This window comes from Saprolegnia diclina (genome assembly GCF_000281045.1).
Source record: "Saprolegnia diclina VS20 unplaced genomic scaffold supercont1.30, whole genome shotgun sequence".
NCBI classification, from domain to species: domain Eukaryota; phylum Oomycota; class Saprolegniomycetes; order Saprolegniales; family Saprolegniaceae; genus Saprolegnia; species Saprolegnia diclina.
In genome coordinates this window covers 60,471-78,761 of record NW_008246097.1, presented here as the reverse complement: position 1 = coordinate 78,761, position 18,291 = coordinate 60,471, and the positions used below count along the sequence as shown (strand labels likewise).

The 18,291-nt window shown below is 58.7% G+C and overlaps 11 protein-coding genes across 11 annotated transcripts; 4 read left to right on the top strand and 7 right to left on the bottom strand.

Moving 5' to 3' along the window:
• The first annotated feature begins 120 nt into the window (after nt 1-120).
• Nucleotides 121-1,273, top strand: SDRG_09359 (hypothetical protein). The gene has a single exon (XM_008615285.1). The coding sequence runs from the start codon at nt 185-187 to the stop codon at nt 1,211-1,213; it is 1,029 nt and encodes a 342-aa protein (XP_008613507.1). The 5' UTR covers nt 121-184; the 3' UTR covers nt 1,214-1,273.
• Nucleotides 1,274-1,396: 123 nt separating this feature from the next.
• SDRG_09358 (hypothetical protein) lies at nt 1,397-2,703 on the top strand. The gene is made up of 2 exons (XM_008615284.1): nt 1,397-1,595; nt 1,642-2,703. Exon 2 carries the CDS (start codon nt 2,163-2,165, stop codon nt 2,559-2,561), a length of 399 nt encoding a protein of 132 aa, XP_008613506.1. The 5' UTR covers nt 1,397-1,595; nt 1,642-2,162; the 3' UTR covers nt 2,562-2,703.
• Nucleotides 2,704-3,073: 370 nt separating this feature from the next.
• Nucleotides 3,074-3,959, bottom strand: SDRG_09357 (hypothetical protein). Its single transcript, XM_008615283.1, has one exon. The coding sequence runs from the start codon at nt 3,909-3,911 to the stop codon at nt 3,252-3,254; it is 660 nt and encodes a 219-aa protein (XP_008613505.1). The 5' UTR covers nt 3,912-3,959; the 3' UTR covers nt 3,074-3,251.
• Nucleotides 3,960-4,226: 267 nt separating this feature from the next.
• SDRG_09356 (hypothetical protein) lies at nt 4,227-5,931 on the bottom strand. Its single transcript, XM_008615282.1, has 2 exons — nt 5,737-5,931; nt 4,227-5,687 (listed from the first exon to the last, which is right to left on the bottom strand). Exons 1-2 carry the CDS (start codon nt 5,923-5,925, stop codon nt 4,275-4,277), a joined length of 1,602 nt encoding a protein of 533 aa, XP_008613504.1. The 5' UTR covers nt 5,926-5,931; the 3' UTR covers nt 4,227-4,274.
• Nucleotides 5,932-7,215: 1,284 nt separating this feature from the next.
• SDRG_09355 (hypothetical protein) lies at nt 7,216-8,005 on the bottom strand. Its single transcript, XM_008615281.1, has one exon. It carries the CDS (start codon nt 7,996-7,998, stop codon nt 7,357-7,359), a length of 642 nt encoding a protein of 213 aa, XP_008613503.1. The 5' UTR covers nt 7,999-8,005; the 3' UTR covers nt 7,216-7,356.
• A 1,021-nt stretch (nt 8,006-9,026) lies between these two features.
• On the bottom strand, nt 9,027-9,837 carry SDRG_09354 (hypothetical protein; the record flags this gene model as incomplete). The annotated part of the gene is made up of 1 exon (XM_008615280.1): nt 9,027-9,837. Exon 1 carries the CDS (start codon nt 9,795-9,797, stop codon nt 9,027-9,029), a length of 771 nt encoding a protein of 256 aa, XP_008613502.1. The 5' UTR covers nt 9,798-9,837.
• A 330-nt stretch (nt 9,838-10,167) lies between these two features.
• Nucleotides 10,168-10,874, bottom strand: SDRG_09353 (hypothetical protein; the record flags this gene model as incomplete). The annotated part of the gene is made up of 1 exon (XM_008615279.1): nt 10,168-10,874. Exon 1 carries the CDS (start codon nt 10,849-10,851, stop codon nt 10,168-10,170), a length of 684 nt encoding a protein of 227 aa, XP_008613501.1. The 5' UTR covers nt 10,852-10,874.
• Nucleotides 10,875-11,575: 701 nt separating this feature from the next.
• Nucleotides 11,576-12,454, bottom strand: SDRG_09352 (hypothetical protein). Its single transcript, XM_008615278.1, has one exon. The coding sequence runs from the start codon at nt 12,389-12,391 to the stop codon at nt 11,618-11,620; it is 774 nt and encodes a 257-aa protein (XP_008613500.1). The 5' UTR covers nt 12,392-12,454; the 3' UTR covers nt 11,576-11,617.
• Nucleotides 12,455-13,401: 947 nt separating this feature from the next.
• On the bottom strand, nt 13,402-15,749 carry SDRG_09351 (hypothetical protein). The gene is made up of 13 exons (XM_008615277.1): nt 15,705-15,749; nt 15,514-15,650; nt 15,427-15,466; nt 15,110-15,384; nt 14,902-15,063; nt 14,547-14,853; nt 14,419-14,499; nt 14,246-14,377; nt 14,015-14,201; nt 13,830-13,963; nt 13,714-13,776; nt 13,633-13,669; nt 13,402-13,583 (listed from the first exon to the last, which is right to left on the bottom strand). The coding sequence occupies exons 1-13, from the start codon at nt 15,705-15,707 to the stop codon at nt 13,525-13,527; spliced, it is 1,617 nt and encodes a 538-aa protein (XP_008613499.1). The 5' UTR covers nt 15,708-15,749; the 3' UTR covers nt 13,402-13,524.
• A 77-nt stretch (nt 15,750-15,826) lies between these two features.
• On the top strand, nt 15,827-16,878 carry SDRG_09350 (hypothetical protein). The gene has a single exon (XM_008615276.1). It carries the CDS (start codon nt 15,850-15,852, stop codon nt 16,840-16,842), a length of 993 nt encoding a protein of 330 aa, XP_008613498.1. The 5' UTR covers nt 15,827-15,849; the 3' UTR covers nt 16,843-16,878.
• Nucleotides 16,879-17,846: 968 nt separating this feature from the next.
• Nucleotides 17,847-18,257, top strand: SDRG_09349 (hypothetical protein). The gene is made up of 3 exons (XM_008615275.1): nt 17,847-17,977; nt 18,023-18,159; nt 18,198-18,257. The coding sequence occupies exons 1-3, from the start codon at nt 17,867-17,869 to the stop codon at nt 18,223-18,225; spliced, it is 276 nt and encodes a 91-aa protein (XP_008613497.1). The 5' UTR covers nt 17,847-17,866; the 3' UTR covers nt 18,226-18,257.
• Nucleotides 18,258-18,291: the final 34 nt, after the last annotated feature.

Here is an 18,291-nt window from a genome sequence, read left to right as displayed (position 1 = left end):
CTTATCTCCGTGCGGGCATCTCAAGTCATGTTTATATGTAGTGCTCGACTAGGTAATCGCTTACTCGTCTTCCCAACGCAGTTGGCTCGTCCGCGCAGCGAACCATTCCTTCTTTACAATTGGACCAACACTTTTCAGAGGGAAGGACGGAGCCTTTGCGAGCTGGCAGTTGCGCTTGTCCAGCATGGCCAGCTTGTCGACGACTGCACTGGCCCACGCCAAGGCAGTGCTCAAGCCATCACGCACGATCTACACGCGGGCCGACGGCTCGCGCTATATACTACGCGACGACGGGAGCACCCGGGAGCTTCCGCAGCTGGATCTGACGCCGTCGGCCTTTCCCATCGATACTCCGCGATGGACGGCCGCGATGGCAGCGTCGACACCGTCGGATCCGACGCGCCTCCGCGTCGTGACGTGGAACATGTGGTTCGACCATCGAGACCAAGCGCTGCGCTTCGACGCGCTCATCATGCAAGTGCTTGCGCTCAACCCCGACGTCGTCTGCCTCCAAGAGGTCACGCCGCAGGTGCTTTCAGCGATCGAGGCGTCGGCGCTACTGCAAGCCACGTACGACCACAGTCCCGAGCCCGTGTACCCTTACGGCTGCCTCGTCCTGGCGCGGCGAACGCTGCACCCAGCGTTTGCCACGACGCCGCTACCCTCCAAGATGGGGCGCTCCATGGTCACGTGCGTCGTCGAAGGGCACATGGGTGCGCTGCCCGGCGTCGTTGGCACGGTCCACCTCGAGTCGCTCAACGCGCCGGCGGTGCGTGCGGCGCAGCTCCGCGCCTGTGCCGCCGCCCTCGCGCCGCATGCGAACGCCGTGCTCTGTGGGGACTTCAACTTTGACGATACGCAGGCGTGGGGCGATTGGCACCGAAAGGAGTGCGATCGCTTGACGCCGCTCGAGAATGACGTGCTCGGTATCGCGCTGCCCGAGTTTGAGGACGTTTGGCCTTTGCTGTGCCCCGGTGTGCGCGGCGCGACCTTTGACGGCGCCCACAACGCCGTGTGCATCGCCGACCGGCACGAGATCATGCGCTACGACCGCGTCCTGATCAAGCGCGGGCAGTGGCACGCGACCAGCATCGCGCTTCTCGGCGAAGAGGCGCTGGATGATACCGGCATCAAGATCAGCGACCATTACGGCCTCGTGGTCGACTGCACCGTGGCCGACCCTCGGTGTGCGCTTGACGCGACCGAGTTGTAGCTGTAAAGCTCTACAATGAGGATGGAGCGTCCACATGATCGGCTAGGGTCTGGGCTTGGGTGCACGCTTGACGGTCGTGTCAAGCAGATGATGGGTGGGCGACCATGCCATCTTGTCGACGAGACGAACGTGGTTCGCTCTGTGCTTTGTCGGTCGCTGGATCAGCGAGCAGTACTACCGGTAGTACAGTGCGCTTGCAACGTTTGTTCTGGCAGCAACAAGAGCGCTGGATCAAATCACTCGGAACGCTGTTGCACATCGTGCGGTGCAGCCGTTGCACGACGTGGGAACCAAAGAAGACCGGCACCGCCAAGGCATTGGCGTGGGACTGACAGCCTTCGGTGAATTCCGGTATGTACGAGAAGCGGCAAGCCGTGCTTTGGTACGTGCCAGTGTGCAAAACTCGTTGACGACATGTACATACGTAGCACTGGGAGTCGAGCGTCAACAATTATGTCGGATCTCTTGTTCGCTTCGGTCCCACGGAATCGAAGGACACCTGTCTCGTATCCAGGAGGCGTGACGCGCCCAGCTGAATTTGCGCCTGTTTCGAACGGCGCCTGGCGAAGGTCTGTCGTCGTTTTGCCACAGACGGCTTGCGTAGAGGTGCGAGGCAGCTTACATTGTACGCTGTGAAGCGCCCAGTGCGTCTTTACGCGCCGCCAGCTAGGTTCACCGACGAGGTCAACGAACCAGCCGTGCCCCTTCGCATGTCCACCGTCCGAGTTCTTGAGGCCGAAGTTCGAAGCAAGAAGTGCACGGCGCAGACGGCGTGATATGCCGAAGTTCGAAGGCAATCTCAACACAGCTGGGTTTGGATCGAATATTTGACTCGCTCCAAGGACTCTGGAGGGTCCCGCTTGGGACACCCGGCTTGCGATTGGGCAGCTGCTTTGGCTGCATTGCCTCTCACCCACCACTTTACATTTTGTCGCCAAGCACCACAAGCATGTTTGCCCCTATCGCATTCCTCCTCTCGGCCGTCGCCGCCGTCGCCCAGACCAACGTCACCGACGCCACGATCCTTCTCCCGGCCAACAGCTCCTTCGTGCCTGCCAACGTGACGCTCGTCGCGGTCAACGGCACCTTTGGCGCCATCAACGCGACCTTCACGAACGTGACGCTTGCCGGCAACGTCTCGGAGCCGACGATCCTCCTTCCGTTCAACGTGACGCTGGTCAGCTGGAACGGCACCTTGGCCAACGGCACCGCGATCAACGGCACCTTCGCCAACAGCACGTTTGCCGGCGTGAACGCGACGGGCCGCCCGGTGCTGCTCCCCAACGTCTCGGGCAACGCGTCGCGCCAGCTTGATGACGGCACGATTCGGTTCCCTTCGACCATGTAATCATGTACTAATCTATTGTCTGTTCAAGTTGGATCCTGCTGCGTTCTATCAACTCCCGTAAACCTGACGTGCGACGAAGGATCTGGATCGTCAAAGGAAGGCTATGCCATGCGAAATCACAGCGCAAACGACCAGATTTAGCGCTAAATCCTTCGATTGTTTGTGTCGGAGCGAGCGCCTGAATTGCGATCTCGTCTTGCCAGAACAAGACTCGGCTCGCGACAAAGAGATTTGCTTGTTCGCAGCAGCGCGTGATACCTCAGATATACTTATACCTGCCGTGCTCTGCCGTGCCCGACAACGTCTAGCGGCAGGCAGAGTAGAAATCCAGCGACCATGTGGTCGCAAATGCCAGGTGGTGCGCTGGGCGGGATGACATGGATCGTCGAATCCAATGCGCAGTCAGACTTTCGACCTGTGGCGAGCTTCCCGCAGAGCTGCAGTGGGAGATCCTCGCTGTGTGGCAGATAGGCCCGTTTAGCTATGTGCCTAAAGTTATACCGTACTCCTATTATGTGTTTACGTGTTGAACCAACACACATGCACTGTAAGTTGTCCAATAAAACGCGTTGAATTGGCTCATTTCGATATATCGTCGTCTTCGTATCAGACAATATCCACGCATCGTCCAAGCTCACAGTTGGGAAAACAAGCTTGTTGTGTTGGGATCAGCGGATGGACGACGTAGGTTTATCGAATGGCGAGGCGGCGCTGGTACATCATGATGTCCTTCATCGTCGCTTTGCCCGCGAGGACTTGAAGCATCATGTCGACCGATGTTTGCGCGACCAAGCGCGTGATCAGCGCATCGAACGCGTCGCCCTCCATCGCTGCCTTTGTCAATGGCAAGAGGTACCCCGCCGCCGCGATTTGGTTGGTGGCGACGGCGACCTGCAACGGGCTCTGCCCACTGGTGTTTTCGCTTGTGACGATTGCTGGGTCGGTGGATGCAAGCTCCCGGAGCTTCTTCAGGTGCCCTTCGGCGGCAGCGTCCCAAATACTCATGGCCGCCCAGCGCACCTCGAGGTCGCGGTCCGCAATCACTTGGTCGATCGTCGTCTTGCCTTGAAGGAACGCGCGCACGTCCGGCATGAGGCAGCTCACATCGCACCACTGGAGCTGGTCCTTGGAGAGCGCCAGGCCGTTCGCAGCGTAGAGCTCGTGGAGATACTTGAGCACATGCGGGTGGTCGCACGAGCAGCCATAGTAAAAGGGCGTCTTAAACTCGGCGTCCTCAGCGTCGAAATGCTCGCTCTCGACTTCGACAAGCGTTCGGAGAAGCGTGAGGTCGCCCGTCTTGGCCGCGTACCACAGCGTCCGGGGCACGTGCGTAGAACTTGTCGTCGCCATGGGATCCAAAGAGAATGTGAGCGTCCGAGTAAAGTTAATATGTCCTTGCAAGTGCGCTACCTGTAGTATCCTTGGGCCAACCCTGCGCATCAATGGAAGTTTCCGCGCCTTTTCTATTGATGGGCATCGCTGATTGGATCGTTTTTGACACAGGCGTTTCAGCCATGTATCTGGCCATGTACGCGGGTACAGTCCATGTACTCGAGCTGCTTTCGCGCTATGGCTGCGAAGCCACTACCGATGTACACGGGCAGCGTGCAAAACGTTGGCAATGCATTTGCGATGCTGCGAAGGCAGTACAGTTGAACGGTCCTTGTGAAAAACACTGTGCATCCATGTTTAGTTTGCCGGTACATGTACTCCCTAACCCTTGACGGCAACGGACCCAAAGAACTCGAGCGCGACGCTGCCGTCCGGCTGGGTCGTAAACGGCACAACGAACGTCGATGCCATAAAGTCGATGGCCCACACAAACGTATTGTTCCCGAGCGGCAGGAGCGGCGCGTCGTACGAGTAGTAGCGCATGGACAGCTTGTCTTGCGTCGCGTGGACCGTAATGGGGCCGCTGTACGTGGGCGATGATGCAAACGCATACGTGCCAGCGAGGGTGGACGCGCCCGGCACGGGCAAGTCGGCACTCGGCCACGGCTCCTTCCCAAAGAAATGGCTGTCGCAAGGTTGAGCCGGGTACAGCTTGTCGGCCAGGGCAAACGCGGTGTCCCATGTCGCGTCGAGCTTGCTGCGGGGAACACCGAGGTAGATGCCGAGAATGTATACTTGCATGAGCGTCAAGACGGCGTGATCGTGGCTGGGCCCGCCGCTCACGGCCGTGTTGGAGAGCAGCGTCACGGCCAAGTTGGCGCCCGGAGCATACCCCGTCTCGGTGAAGTGGGCCATCGTGGCCCCGGATTTCGTGAAGTACCGGTGCCCAAAGAGGAGGGCACCTGTCATGTCGTAGCCGTAGCCAACACCATATGCGTTGCCTTCGGGGTCGTACTCGAAGCCGTAGGCCGTCATACCAGCGGCGCGGGTGGGAGGAAGACTCGCGTAGCCCGTCGCGAGGTTCTTGACGAGCGCCGGCGATTTGAAGATACCGGCGCCATGTTGCAGAACAAATCGCGTGAAGATCGCCATGTCTGCCGGAGTCGAGACGATCGAGCCCGCCGCCACGAACGGCGACGAGGGGTTCAATATCGTCAGGCTCGAGGTGAAGAGCGGGTAGGGCCCGATCACCGTCTTGTTGCAAACGTAGTGACCAAACGACAGCTGCCCTGGCGGCGCCAAGCCCGCGTGCGCGTACGTCGACTTCATACCGAGCGGTGTCCAGATCGTATGCTGGAGGTACTCGTGCCACGAGAGCCCCGACACAGCCTCGATGACCTGCCCGAGCACTTGGTACCCGAGGTTGGCGTAGGAATACCCGGCTCGGAACTCGCGATACGTCTGCAAGAACGCAAGGTTCTCGACGTTGTCGCGCTCGGACGCCCAGCGGCCAAAGAACATCGGTACGTCGCCGTCATCAGTGAGCACCGAGTTGTGCGCGAGCAAGTCACCAATGGTCGTGTGGGCCTCGGCGTACTTGTCTTGGAGTGTGAACCACGGAAGTCGGGACTTGACCGTGTCGGCGAACTGGAGCTTCCCGTCGTCGACGAGCTTGGCGAGAGCGATCGCAATGTGCGTCTTGGAGACAGACCCGATCTCAAAGCCCGTCGTGGAGCGCACAACGTCGGACGAGACGTTGGCACGCTTGAGCCCGAACCCCGTTGCAAGAACCGTCTAATTCAGCCATTTTGTATGGGATTTTTGTATTTTGGCGAGAGTTTACCTTGTTGTTGCGGACGACGGCGACGCCCATGCCAGTGATCGAGTGCGCTTTCATCTTCTTCTTGATAAAGGCAATCGCTTGGGTCGTCGCGGCGTCGTAGTAGCGCTCGTCGGCGACGTCGTCGAGGCTCTCTTGCGCGACGGCAAGCGCCAAGAGGAAGCAAAGAAGGCTCGGGATCCACAGCTTCATGATCAAGGCAAATTGAATAGTGCCTACTTTGTTTTCGAGTGTAGCAAAAAAAAGTTGCCAAATGAAATGTCTGATTATGCGCGTTGGCTGTAGTGCGGTCGTCGGAGCCCTGTCGACGAATGTACCACTCACCGCCTACGCCTCGAACCGAGCGATTATCAGAGTTGAATGTCGCGGCACGCGTGAAGCTAGGTTCTTGGACCGCGGTCAAGCTAGTGCGCCATCTTCAGCAGGATTGCTCGGGCCGCGATGGCCAAGAAGCAACCGTCCACGGCGCAGACGCCAAGCTCATTTCCAAGCTAATCGTGTTCTAGCTGCACGCTCCGTTTCAAACCTCAATCATCTTGACTCGTCAGCTTTGTTGTGGACTCTCTGCCCAAAGCTCACTCTTCTCCCCCTTGCGTTCTATCGTCGGGGTCGAAAAAGTAGAGTTGCATCAAGAGTGGCCGTCCCGATGGCTGTATGAGCAAGAAACGTGAGGCTTACTACTGAGTGCGGATAAGCTTGCAGCTCAATGTCACGGTCGTTGAAGTCGCGATGAGTTGTCTGAATGATGAGTAGGGATGCTCAATTGCAAAACTAACGAGGTGACGAGGGGTATACTTGAGCACTGATGCCTCATTTTTTTAGGGAACCATAATTCGCCACCGACTGCCTCGCACGTATCTAATGCACCCACCGGAAATGACAGTGAATCCATCCATTGCTACCGTAAATGTACAGTAGTCAAATACTACGTCAACCGAGTGGCGAGATCACAAGTGAGTGGGACAAGCAATGAATGGAAGTTAGAGCTTCCGGTCTCTATTAACCACTTAACTGGTGGATTGCGTGAGAACGTGTGGCCCGAAGCCCGAGCGATGAACCGGAAGGCGGTCTCATTAATACGGATCGGGTCGAGAAGAGGAGCCAAGCCTAACCCTAGTGGCTAGCTGCGGGGCAACAGCCATATATATATGAACGTGGTCCGCGTTATCTTCATTATGACACAAAGACTTCGCATACGCAGCGCTAGGCCTGAATGCGTGGGGGTTGGCACCAGCATTGGGTCGTTGGGAGTGAGCTGCGTACGGAGAGATCCATCCCGTGGTGAACCCCACTCGCCGAGTCATAGCTCGCGCGAGGTCGCACGTAGGCTCCTGTACTCGGACCACCCGACAGCTCCGACTAACCACCTGTGTCCAGTATTCCACGTCGAGCCCCGACTGCCGCAGGATTCTAACCCTCCGACTCCAATAACCCAATGGCCATTTTATATGCAACTTGCATGTGCGACGTGATGTAAACTGATGGCATATGCACGCAACTACGATGGATTGCTTATCGCTTGACACAATGTCTTAACTTATAGGACGGTCCGCGACGCTGACTTCCACCGGCCAGCGCCCGTCGACCGTCGTCGACTACTTCTAGTTGGCGACGTTGCGCGCTCTAAACGAGCATTCGCGGTCGCACGATGCACACGTCGCTGGCGCTGGACGGCACAGGCGACACGGGGCGCTCGCCCGAGAGCCGCTTCGCCTCACTCGCGCGATAGAGCACGAGGCGGCCATGGCGGTCCTTCCGACTGCTAAACTCGAGCAGCGATGTCGGGGCGACGGCGGCCGCAGAGATGCGCGCGCCTTTGTGCTGCTTGAGGTCGGGTACGTCGAGGAAGCTTTGCCACTGCCCGCGGAGGACACATGCGGCGTCAACGCACCGCCCGGCGGCCACGGCCAAGGCCTCGAGAAAGTGGTGCAGGCGCACCTTGCGATCTTCGAGCACGCGCTCGGACGTGGATGAAAAAAGGTGGCGGCGCGGGAACTGCTTGGTGATGGCTTGCGTCGCGCGATCGCAGTGCGGACACAAGTGCAACTGCGAGAGCGCGTCGCGGAGGCCGCGGAACTCCGAGTAGCGCTTGTAGAGGAACCACGCAGTGGTCTCGGTGCGTGGATCGGCGACGCGCACGACGTACTGGGCGTGGTGCTCGGGCGCCGTCGCCACATGCGAAATAGACGTCTTCATCTCGTAGACCGAGGGCTGCAGCATTGATCGATGGTTGTGCGGACGCTTGGCAATTACTCGAGTGCGCATGGCGTTGCAGCCCCTTCAGAGACCCGATCGCACTCCGGTCGCCAGCGCCGATAATCTCGCGCCAGCATGGAGCCAGTGGTACCGTAATGCGCTAGCAACTCGAAGGACCGAATTCGGATATGATTAACTGAGATGCCATCAGATATAGCCAATCAAACGGGACGGGATTTCACGCACGGCACTGATGGGGCAGGTCCGGTGCGACGCGGGTTTCTGAACTTGCACCCACGTCGAGTTTTCACTTTGTACCAGAGATGGTGCTTGACTTGAGACCATCGCCTCCACAACACCGCAATTCACCACAAAATTTCGTGGAAACTCCATCAAAATATTCATTCGTACGGCTCACGAGCCGCAGGACAGCGCAAAGAGCGGCAACAATAATACCTCGACAAGCTCCAAGGGAGGACCTTATCTATGAGCCGCTTTGCGCAATGTACTTGTGGCCAGTCTCGCAACGAGGGTTGCGAATCCTTCATGAAGTTTGAGGCCATATAAATGGGATCACAAGTTGGGTTCGAAGGTGTCCTCATCGCCCGTGGTCAGTGGCGCGACCATTATCCTACCATCGTAGACTCATTTTCGAAAGCTCCGCCTTGGCCGGCTCGTTCGACGAGGCATCTCGCCGTGGTTAGCGTCAGTGGAGTCTAGCGCATCGTCGCTGGGCACAAGATTGCATCTGATCAGTCGTCGCCATCTTTGCTACGCTGCGATTGGTTAGCTGAAAGGGCCCGGACGGACCCATCAAGTACTGCCGATTGCGGATGTACCGGTAGGACTGCCGCCAAACTAAGCTCCGACGTCCATGGTGCGAGTGCGCTGCGGTAGGCCACTAGACTTGAATATACCAGGCGCGATTCAACACGAGATTGTTGTTGTGAGTTTTCCAGAGCTACCGACTGGGCTCCTGCGACTGGCGCCAAAAATGTACTAAAATCAAATTTCGAGTCCGATTCGAAAAATCGCTCTCAAATTCAGCCAATCAAACGCCCCCAATGCAATCTTGGATGCAGCCCCAATATAAAACATCAGCTCGTAGCGTAGAATGACCAATATTCGTCTTCGTTTATTGTACTGGATAGAAACGGGGAGCCTTCTTCGATCGTCGGCAGCTTGGACGGTTGGCGTGGCCGCCGTTGTTGCAGTGGCGAGACCGCGAGCTTGCTCGGCTTGGTGCGGTCCATCTTGGCCACAGCCGACCGGTACGACTGAAAGTTGATTGTTAGCGCCGGCGCCGCCTTCTTGGGTAGTCGTCGTGGCGCGACTAGAATGATCGGCGGCGGTTTTGGCTTGGGCGCGCGGTGATCTTCGAGCATCGGGATCGGCTCGTCGAGCGGTTCATCGTCCGGCATACTTGGCGCCGTCGTTTTACTCGGCGGCACCATCAAAAACCCTTCCACGAGCGGGCGCGTCGTGCAGTTGCTGTCGGCGCAGCGCTGGGAAACGTGGGTGACCATGCTCAGAAAGACCGCGAGCTGCTCTCGCCGTTCGAGGAGGGCGCGCGCCGTCCCCGACGTGAAGATGCGGCGGCGCGGGAACCGCAGCGTGATTTCGGGCTGCTGAAAACAAAGCAGGCACGGCGAGCAGAGCGGTGCGCGAAGAAGCGCGTCTCGGAGCGTGCGAAACTCCGAGTAGCGCTTGTGGAGTGTCCATGACGCCGGTGTCGCCCGCACATCGAGGACGTGCACGACGTACTCGGCAAAGGTGCCGAGGCCTTTGGACGTCGACTTGCACACGTCATTGATAACGGCGCGCAAGAGCCGATGGTCGGTCGAGTGTGCGCACGTTACTCGGGACATCGGCAAGTGCCACCGTCAAGTCGAGACCAAGCAGCGGCGCATCCCCGTTTTGGTAACATGTAACGCGTTGATCGGCGCTGTCCGGCTCCATCGCGCCAGTGCGTCGGCTACCACGGTGCTCTGCGTACAGTTGGATTCGCTGACGTGTTGTGGCACAAGGCCCTTTGACAAATAAGCTTTTTGGTAGCTTGGAGCTACAGCCTCGCTAGCTACACAAAGGTTGAATCCAGCTGTGCTGCTCGGAGGAAAGTGGTGATTTTGTCGCCGGAGTACCCAAGTGCGAGGATCATTCATGCTACACCAAGCGCAGAGGGACGAGTTCCGAACGCCAGCGTCCACAACATACAATAAATACGACATGGTGACACAACTAGAAGCTCAGTGAAGTGTCGGGACAGCCTTCCTGAATCGTCGCCAAGGTGGTCTCCATCTTGCTGCGTGAGCGGGCCGGCTTGGTCGCGGACCGCTGCCGTAAGCGCGCAATGCGGGCGCGCATCGACACGTTGGCCTTTCCCACTGGTCCCGCGACCAGCTTGGTGCGCGGTCGGTCTTTTTTCGTGTAGCCAAGCACTGGCGAAGTGTCGCTGCTGCAGAGCTCGGGCGTCTCGGTGAGAAGCGGGACGCTCCACGGATCACTCGCAAGGCCGAGAAGACGCGGGCCCGGCTCTTCATGGGGCATGACTAAAAAGTTGTGCACGAGATCGCGCGTCATGCAGGAAGCGTCACCGCAGACCCGAACGCCCAGCGTGACGACGTCGAGGAAGAGAGCGAGCAGCACGCGCCGTTCTTCGATTGTCCGCTCGGAATTTGTTGAAAAGAGCCGCCTGCGCGGAAACCGCTTGGTGATGTAGTTGTTGGCGACGAGCGATGTGCACGAAGGGCAGAGCGGGATGCTCCTGAGCGCGTTCCGGAGCTCCCGAAACTGCGAGTAGCGGCGGCAGAGCACCCACGCGCCGCGGCGGTCGATCGCTTGCACAATGTACTCGGCGTAGCCCTTCTCGGCAACGCGCGTCACGTGCGAAATAGACGTCTTGAGCGTATGGGGCACCACCATCTCGGTCGACACGCCAAGCTGCAAATTGCAAATGATAGTTTGATCCGCCGGTTCAAACTCAAATAGGGTCAGTGCCAAGATGTGCCCTGGTGTTAATACCTGGAGGCCGGAATGACAGGCCGGTCTTCTGGCGCCAGAGCCGGCAAAGCACCTCAACTTGAATCAAAGCCACCCGACAGGACAAGATTGCCATGACGAAGCTACGGGCGTTTGAAGCGAAAGAATTTTGAAGTGTGCTTAGTTCCTTTCTTATGGTAGTTCCAACACGCCCATAAAATACTAGCTTATAAGACCATAAGACCATAAGTTCTACCTTGCTACCTAGACGAGAATTGGTAGCGACTTGTCGCTGTCGGAGCAAGAATCGGCGACCACCACCAACCGGTATCTCGATGGACGCGTGCTTGCAATCTCAAACTGGGGCTCTGGGAGGTCTCGCGAAGGGTTGGTGTGTAATTACCTCTACAAATATATTTTATGACTTGTTGACGCAATATATGTATTTATAGGGTGTCTACCGAGGACTCATGGTGGACATTGGGACTGACCTCACATGTTGAAGCTCGGTCCGCCACGCGAGCTGGTACAGTGGGCCGTGGACCCAAGTGCGTTTACCGCAGCGTTTACCTCGTTTCCCCAGCGTTTACCTCGTTTCCCAGCGTTTACCTACTGCGAGGCAACGCGTTTTACGATGGGCCAGGGTACAGTGGGAAGAATGTCAAAATTGCTATGGCACAAGACTACTATCGTATTTTAAGTTAGGAAATTAGGGGAGGTCGCCATCGACTTCTTCGATCGTGGCGAGGGATGGCTTCATCTTCCGCGGCGCGGTCGGTGGTCGGTACATGGCGAGCACGGCAAGTTCCTGCTTTAGCCGCTTGATGCGCTCGCTCGATGACCGGTGGGCTTGGCGCTTGACAGCAGTCGACGATTTGCCCGGGAACGAGTTGCGCGCCGTGCGGTCCTTGCGGTTGAACTCGAGGAGCGACTTGGTTTCCATGTTGGGCAGCGAGTGGCGGTGGTACGTCTCGGGCTCGGGCATGGACATTTGCTTGGCTGGCGACGGTGCGGCCGCCATGGCCTTCTCGGTCGCGGTCTCGTCGAGCTGCATGTCGATAAATGTGTAGCGCATCTCGGGCAGCACGATAAAGTCTTCGAGGAGGCTGCGGCTGGCGCACGCCGGGTCGGCGCACCGGCGCACGGCGACCGTCACAATGTCGAGGAAGAGGCCGAGGCCGACCTTGCGCTCGGCGAGCACGCGCTCCGAGCTCGATGCAAAGAGGTGGCGGCGCGGAAACCGGGTCGTAATGTAGTTCTCCTGCGTGAGCGACGCGCACGACGCGCACAGCGTCGCATGGAGGTAGGCTTCGCGCAGCGCCCGGAACTCTGAGTAGCGCTTGTAGAGCAGCCATGCGGTCGTCTCGGTGCGCGTGTCGGCGACGCGGACGACGTACTGCGTGTGGGTGTGGGCGCCGGCGCCAGCGGGCTTGGAGACGTGCGAGATGGACGTCTTCATGGACGCGAGCACGGACGCGGTCATGACTTGTCTGCGTCGCTTGGCACAAAATTAGAAATAAGCTGGTCGTCGCGGCTTCTGTTTCAGCAAGTTCAAGCACAGCTGCGAGGGGGGGCTGTTTCTGAAGGGTATTTTAATGCGTGGATCCTATTTGATCTTGATAATTCTATCGGCGATCGGGACGGCACCGAATAAAATTTTATGGGGACGCCCCGGTGCGCGCCATCCCGGGTGGGGGGCCGACCAAAATGCGCGGTGACAGGCCAGCCATTTAGCGAGCTCGGCGGTGAAAAGCGGTGCTAGTATGCATTTCGCCACCATCTGGTCACCGCGGCGTGCTGGAAAGGCCGTGGGAGTGAGAATCTGCGCGAACAACCCAGACTACAACCCAGACCACAACCCAATTTGGTGGAAGCCAAATCTCTGCAGTGCGACTGGAGAGGTCGTGGGGTGGAAGGGTGGAAGGCACGTGAACGGTTGCGCTGTCAGCACCACTGGTGCCTCGCCGAAGCCTTCCGTCGCACCAAGCTTCTCGCAATGGTATTTTGGTCCTTGGCGGTGCGACCCGTGCACGTTGGCCGCTCAACGGAGGCGCATGCGTTTTCACGCCTCACCCGGTCGAGGGTCCTGGTCCATGGCTTTCGAAGGCTGAGATTGGCGCCATCTGATTCGACGCCGACACCCAGGAGGGTTCTTTAGCACTGCTTGCGGCGGCCACGGGATGTGGGCTGGCTTCTCGTTTGGCTACTGCATTGCACTGCGAATCGAAAGAGTGGTCTCTCGGGTTCGCAGCGTCGGCTTCTTCTCGCGGCGCGCCAGATTGGCGACCTCAACCCGGCGCTGAATTCCTCCTTTTCGTGGCGCAGTCGCTTTCATAAACTGGGACGATTGCTCCGAGTGTCATACACTCCTCGTCCAGCTCACTCTAGCTTGAGCGCCAACTTCAACGACAGCCGTTGGACTCGGCCAACGTGCACACGGTCTGTTGTGGCCGCTTCTTTGTCCTGCAGCCGCCAACGATCGCGTCACACGGACTGGGTGCACCTTTCGTATTGGATTTCGAGCTGCGCAAAGCGCAAGTCCAACGGGGGCGCGTCACCCAACGACGTGTGGACAGACGTCCAATCAGCATACAGTGTATCGAACAGCCTCCGGTTTTATGCCAAGCGTGTCGTCTCTCGGTGGACCTGCACAAGGCGCACAAAGTCGAGCCACTCTACCATTTTCGTACGGTGAGTGGTTGCATCTTCGTACGTCGTGTGTACCTGGGGGCAACTCGCCCTGGTTCTCCGCGCCAGGCGCCTAACGCAGCATCAGATCAGCCTCCGCAAATCAGACGCGCACACCGTCTCGAGTGCCTTGTGGAGCAACACACGCTCCAGCTCCCGGGCGTGGGTGTGCTGTAGGATCTAGTGCAGAGAACAAGTCGACGTAATACCGAGACGACCAAGTGCAACCTTACCTCTACGTGTTGCTGCAGCGAGGACTGCTTCTTCTTCAAGCGCGAGAAGGCCAAGCGCTGGTGCGCCAGCGTCGCCTCGAGGGTCTGGATCCGCTCGAGCGACGTGCGGACTTCCGCTGCCAAGCTGGCTTTGACTACGCGACATGTTTATAATTTATAGTGGCAACGCAAAGCAAGTGACCGACCTTCGAGGAGCACGTTGACGTGGTCACGAAGGCGGTCGTACTCGTCGCGCCACCGAGCCGAGTCGCGATCGTAGGTTGCATTGGCCTTCCCGAGCTGCTGCTCGATGCTCGCACACCGAAGCTTCTCGACCTTGACCTGGTACTGCCACTGTGCAATCTTGGCGTGCTTGGCCTCGAGCGCGACCTCCTACAGCGCGTGTTTGCTGCGAAATCGTGGAATCCGCAATGTACGCGCTCGTTGTGCTGGATCGCGACGTCAGTCCCGTCCTGACTCCACTTGAGGAGCGACGACTGCGTCTTCTTGATTTCTTGTTTGATGACGCGCTTGGACTGGAGCCACTCGTTTCGGACCTCGGTCAGCTCCTACGATCGTTGACGACTACGTGTTGACGTCGTGTCGCCACCGTATGCAATCGGGGCACGAGGCGCTGCCACGACTGAATCTGGGCGGCCTTGGCATCCACCTCGGCTTGCCACGTCACCACCTGATCGCAGTTCCATGCTCACAACTGCAGCTACTACGTCCACGTACGCGAGTGTGCAATTCCGTGTTCTCGGCCGACACGGACGCGGCAGTCGCCGACAGGACGTCGCTGCGCTCCAGTGCGCGCTCGAGTTGGGCCTGACTCTCGGCGCCGACCGCCTTGGCGTGGGCTAGCTCGGCCGCTAACGCATCACGGGCGGTGTGAAGGTGCGCGAGCTCGGTCGTCTTGGCCGCCACGTCCACGCTGGCTTGAAACAGACTGGTTTCCAACTGCTTGAGGCTCGCGGCCGAATCCTTGTCTTTGGCGACCGCTGCATCTCGCTCCCACAGTGCCTTTGTCAGTGCCTCTTTGGCACTACACACGTGATGCGTGTCTGTGGCTTCTCGTTCGCGGACGACGTACGCAGCGAGCTCGGCGAGAAGCTTGGGGTCGATGGGGTCGGCGACCGGGGTCACTTTGGCGAGCTGCTCGTGGCTCGAGACGCGCAGCTGCTCTCGGAGCACATCCACGGTGCGCACGGCAGCATCAGCGGCTTTTACGGCCGTCGACTCGCTCGTGAGGAGCCTACGCGCCGTTCCCGTCAATCCCTGTGCCCCATCTCGCTACCTACCGATCGAGGTCCTGTCGCAAGCGCTCGTTCGTGCTCGCGGCTACTCCGAGCTGGCTCTGCAACGACGCAATCGTAGCGATCGCCAAATCAAAGTTGGCTTGGAGATGGGTCTCCTTGGGCTCTTCAACGACCGGACTGTCGGCGACGTCCTTACCGAGGCAGTCCTTGCTACTTGTGCTATGGCGTGGCTCGCCGAGGGACACGGCCACGCATTGCACGTGGTCATACACACTGGACTTGCGCTCCTTCTCGGTGGCATACGTCAAACTCGACGCCTACGGGAGCGTGAGAGGTGCCTGCGCGCTCAACATGCAGACCCGAGATAAGGTGGCGGGCTTGGCGGACACCGTCTCGCTTCTACTCCACGGGTCCTGCTGTCAACGACATCATTGAGCAAGACGTACACTCGCTTGGCCATTGCTGGGCTATTGTCCCCGAGGTAGTCAAACACGGCGTCGGCATCGTCAAACCAGTTGATGTCGTCGATGTCCGACGTGGGCGACGTGGACGCATTGACACTCGCCGCGCGTCGGTGACGGCTCTAATACATCAACTCTAGTAGTTATGGAGCTGCAAGGCCGACTCGACCGCGTACCATCCGCGCCCGCTCAAGATACAATGAGAAATTAACGTGTCGCGCCCTTTTCGAGACTGGTTTGTGATAATTCTTGTCGGGTTGCTAATGATAGCGTGTGCATTCGATTTTTTCAGTGTCAAGATGGGAGCCACTTTGGAATCGCATGGCGGCTCTGGACGCACTGCTGAGCCGCGACGTCGTGGCCGCCATCACAGCGTACCAAGACGGCGTCCCGATGCCGCTGCTACCGATGGCCGCGCACCTCCGCTGCGTTCAGCGTTACCGTGCTCACTCGTACCCGATTCGGACCGCGCTGCCAGCGCCGGCGCGCCACGCGTTGCCGATCGTCGACATCGCGCGCCTCTTGCGCTTTCGCCCGGCGCTGGGGTCACCCTCGGTCGTAGATCACGCCGCAGCGAGCAACGACGTTGCGCTCGTTGCGTTCTTGCTCGACTTGGGGCTGTCGTGCTCGAGCTGTGCGCTCGACGAAGCCTGCGAGCAGGGGCACGTAGCAATGCTACAACTGCTGCACGACCGCGGCGCGCCATGCACCAGACATGCGATGGACTATGCGTCGACCAACGGGCACCTTGACGTCGTCCGCTTCCTCCACGAGCGGCGCGGCGAAGGCTGCTCGTCGTTTGCGATGACGGGCGCCATCATGCACGGTCACGTGGCAGTCGTCGCATTCCTGCACCATCGCCGCACCGAGGGCTACAACCCGCGGGCGTTTGACTTAGCGGCGGCGCGCAACGACATGGCGACCGTGCGCTTCCTGCACCGGCATCGCCGCGAAGGCTGCACACGCGATGCACTCACGGGCGCCAGCCGCGCGGGCCACGTAGACATGGCGACCTTCCTGCTCCAGCACCGAAGCGAAGGGAGCGTGGACGAAGCGTTCGTCGCAGCCATCGCGGGCGGGCACCTCGCACTTGTAGAGTACTTTTGGCAGTCGTTCGGAGGGCTGCTGCTCGGCCACGTGGCAGCCGGACACGCTTTGGCGACGACACTAGGGCACACGAAGGTCGCTGGCTTCTTGGCCGACAAAGCGCCACCGCGGTTTGCCTGGTGCGAGCTATGGGACCGCTATCTCCGCCCGTGGACGGCGCGCTTTGTCGACGATGTCCTGGGCTTGGATATCGTTCTATCGGATTGAAAATTGAATCAAATTGGATGCTATCCAACTATCCAAGATCATTAGCCCCTCGAATCCAGAATACGCGATATCCGAGCGGGAGTGAACGCGTCGTAAGCACGAGCGAGGACCGGACGATGGGATCTGAGGCTCGTGTCGAGTTTCGACAGAGTGTCAACTTTGTCAAGCCGATACTACCCACGAGGCATTAACGCTGACGATTATATCTGTCCGTGGTCTTGATGCAGCCTCTACGCACTGCATGTGGCAAGGGCGAAGGAAGCTTCTGCGATAGCCGCTCCAATTCTGACGAGTGATGTGCCCCGCAGTAGCAACCAAGTTGGCGCCTCCACTGCTGCTACAGAGCAGGCGGGATTCGGGTATGGTGCATTTCGCCAGATAGATTTCTCGGTCCATGGACCAGTACACAACTATCCAAGGTACTTCAAGCAAGGGTATATAAGAGATATACCCTTGCTTCAAGTGAGGCATCATCAACTTTGCAAGCTTACTCGTCGCGCAAGAGGCGTCATCACACTGCATAGTACCGTGTGTCATTGTAGTGACCATAGTTGGCGCTTGTCGGCGACGATGTGGCGACAACTGCGGTTGTTTCTGCATCCATGCTCCTACACTCGCTTGGTCGGCTTCGAACCGCTCTCTCATCTGTGTCCAGATATCTTCTCTACTAGTATTTGCTTGCATTCTCGAGTGTCGATACCTGTCGCCATCTACAGGCTCAAGGTCTGGAGCGACTTGAGTTTGCCGTTTGGGCCACATTGCACTACCTGTACACAAGGGTGTATAAACTGTTTACTAACCCTTACCTAGTCGTGGTCAGTTTAGTGATGAAAAAATGCACAGGTTCGTCGAGTATGGCAACGCCGCACCCATCGCATACAGCGCGGGCACGAACGACGGCATGCCGTCGTTTGTATAAATTCTCAGCATCTTTGACTCTGCCAGATTCGGGGAGAAACGCGCTTTGGAACGCCGTTCGAATGCTTCCTCCCATTTTCAAACGTACCAGCTTCTGCACAAGCGCATGGGTCTCTCTCACCTCATTCTGGCCACGTGTGGCCTCGCGCTCGCCAGCGCCGTCGAGAGCAACGAGACTGTCACCGCCGTCGAGAGCACCGAGGTGATCCAAACCGAGGTAGATCAACCAACTCGTCGAATAGTTGCATTCATAAGCGAGTAGAGCTTGGCCGAGACCAACACGACGTCGGTGCAATGGAAGCCCATGGCCATCGCGCACGGCACGGGCTACTGGAGCGGCCAAATCAAGATCATCAACAACCTCCCGGCCGTGTGCCCGTTCTCGCAGAATTCGGCGACGTGGTTCTCGCCCAATGGTCGCGGCGATCTTGTCCAAGGTCAAAGCGTCGGCCTCGGGCCGTTTAGCGGCTGGTACACGCTCGGCGTCCAGGAAAACGTCTTTGCCAACTGTGCGTACCCCGGGACGTGTGC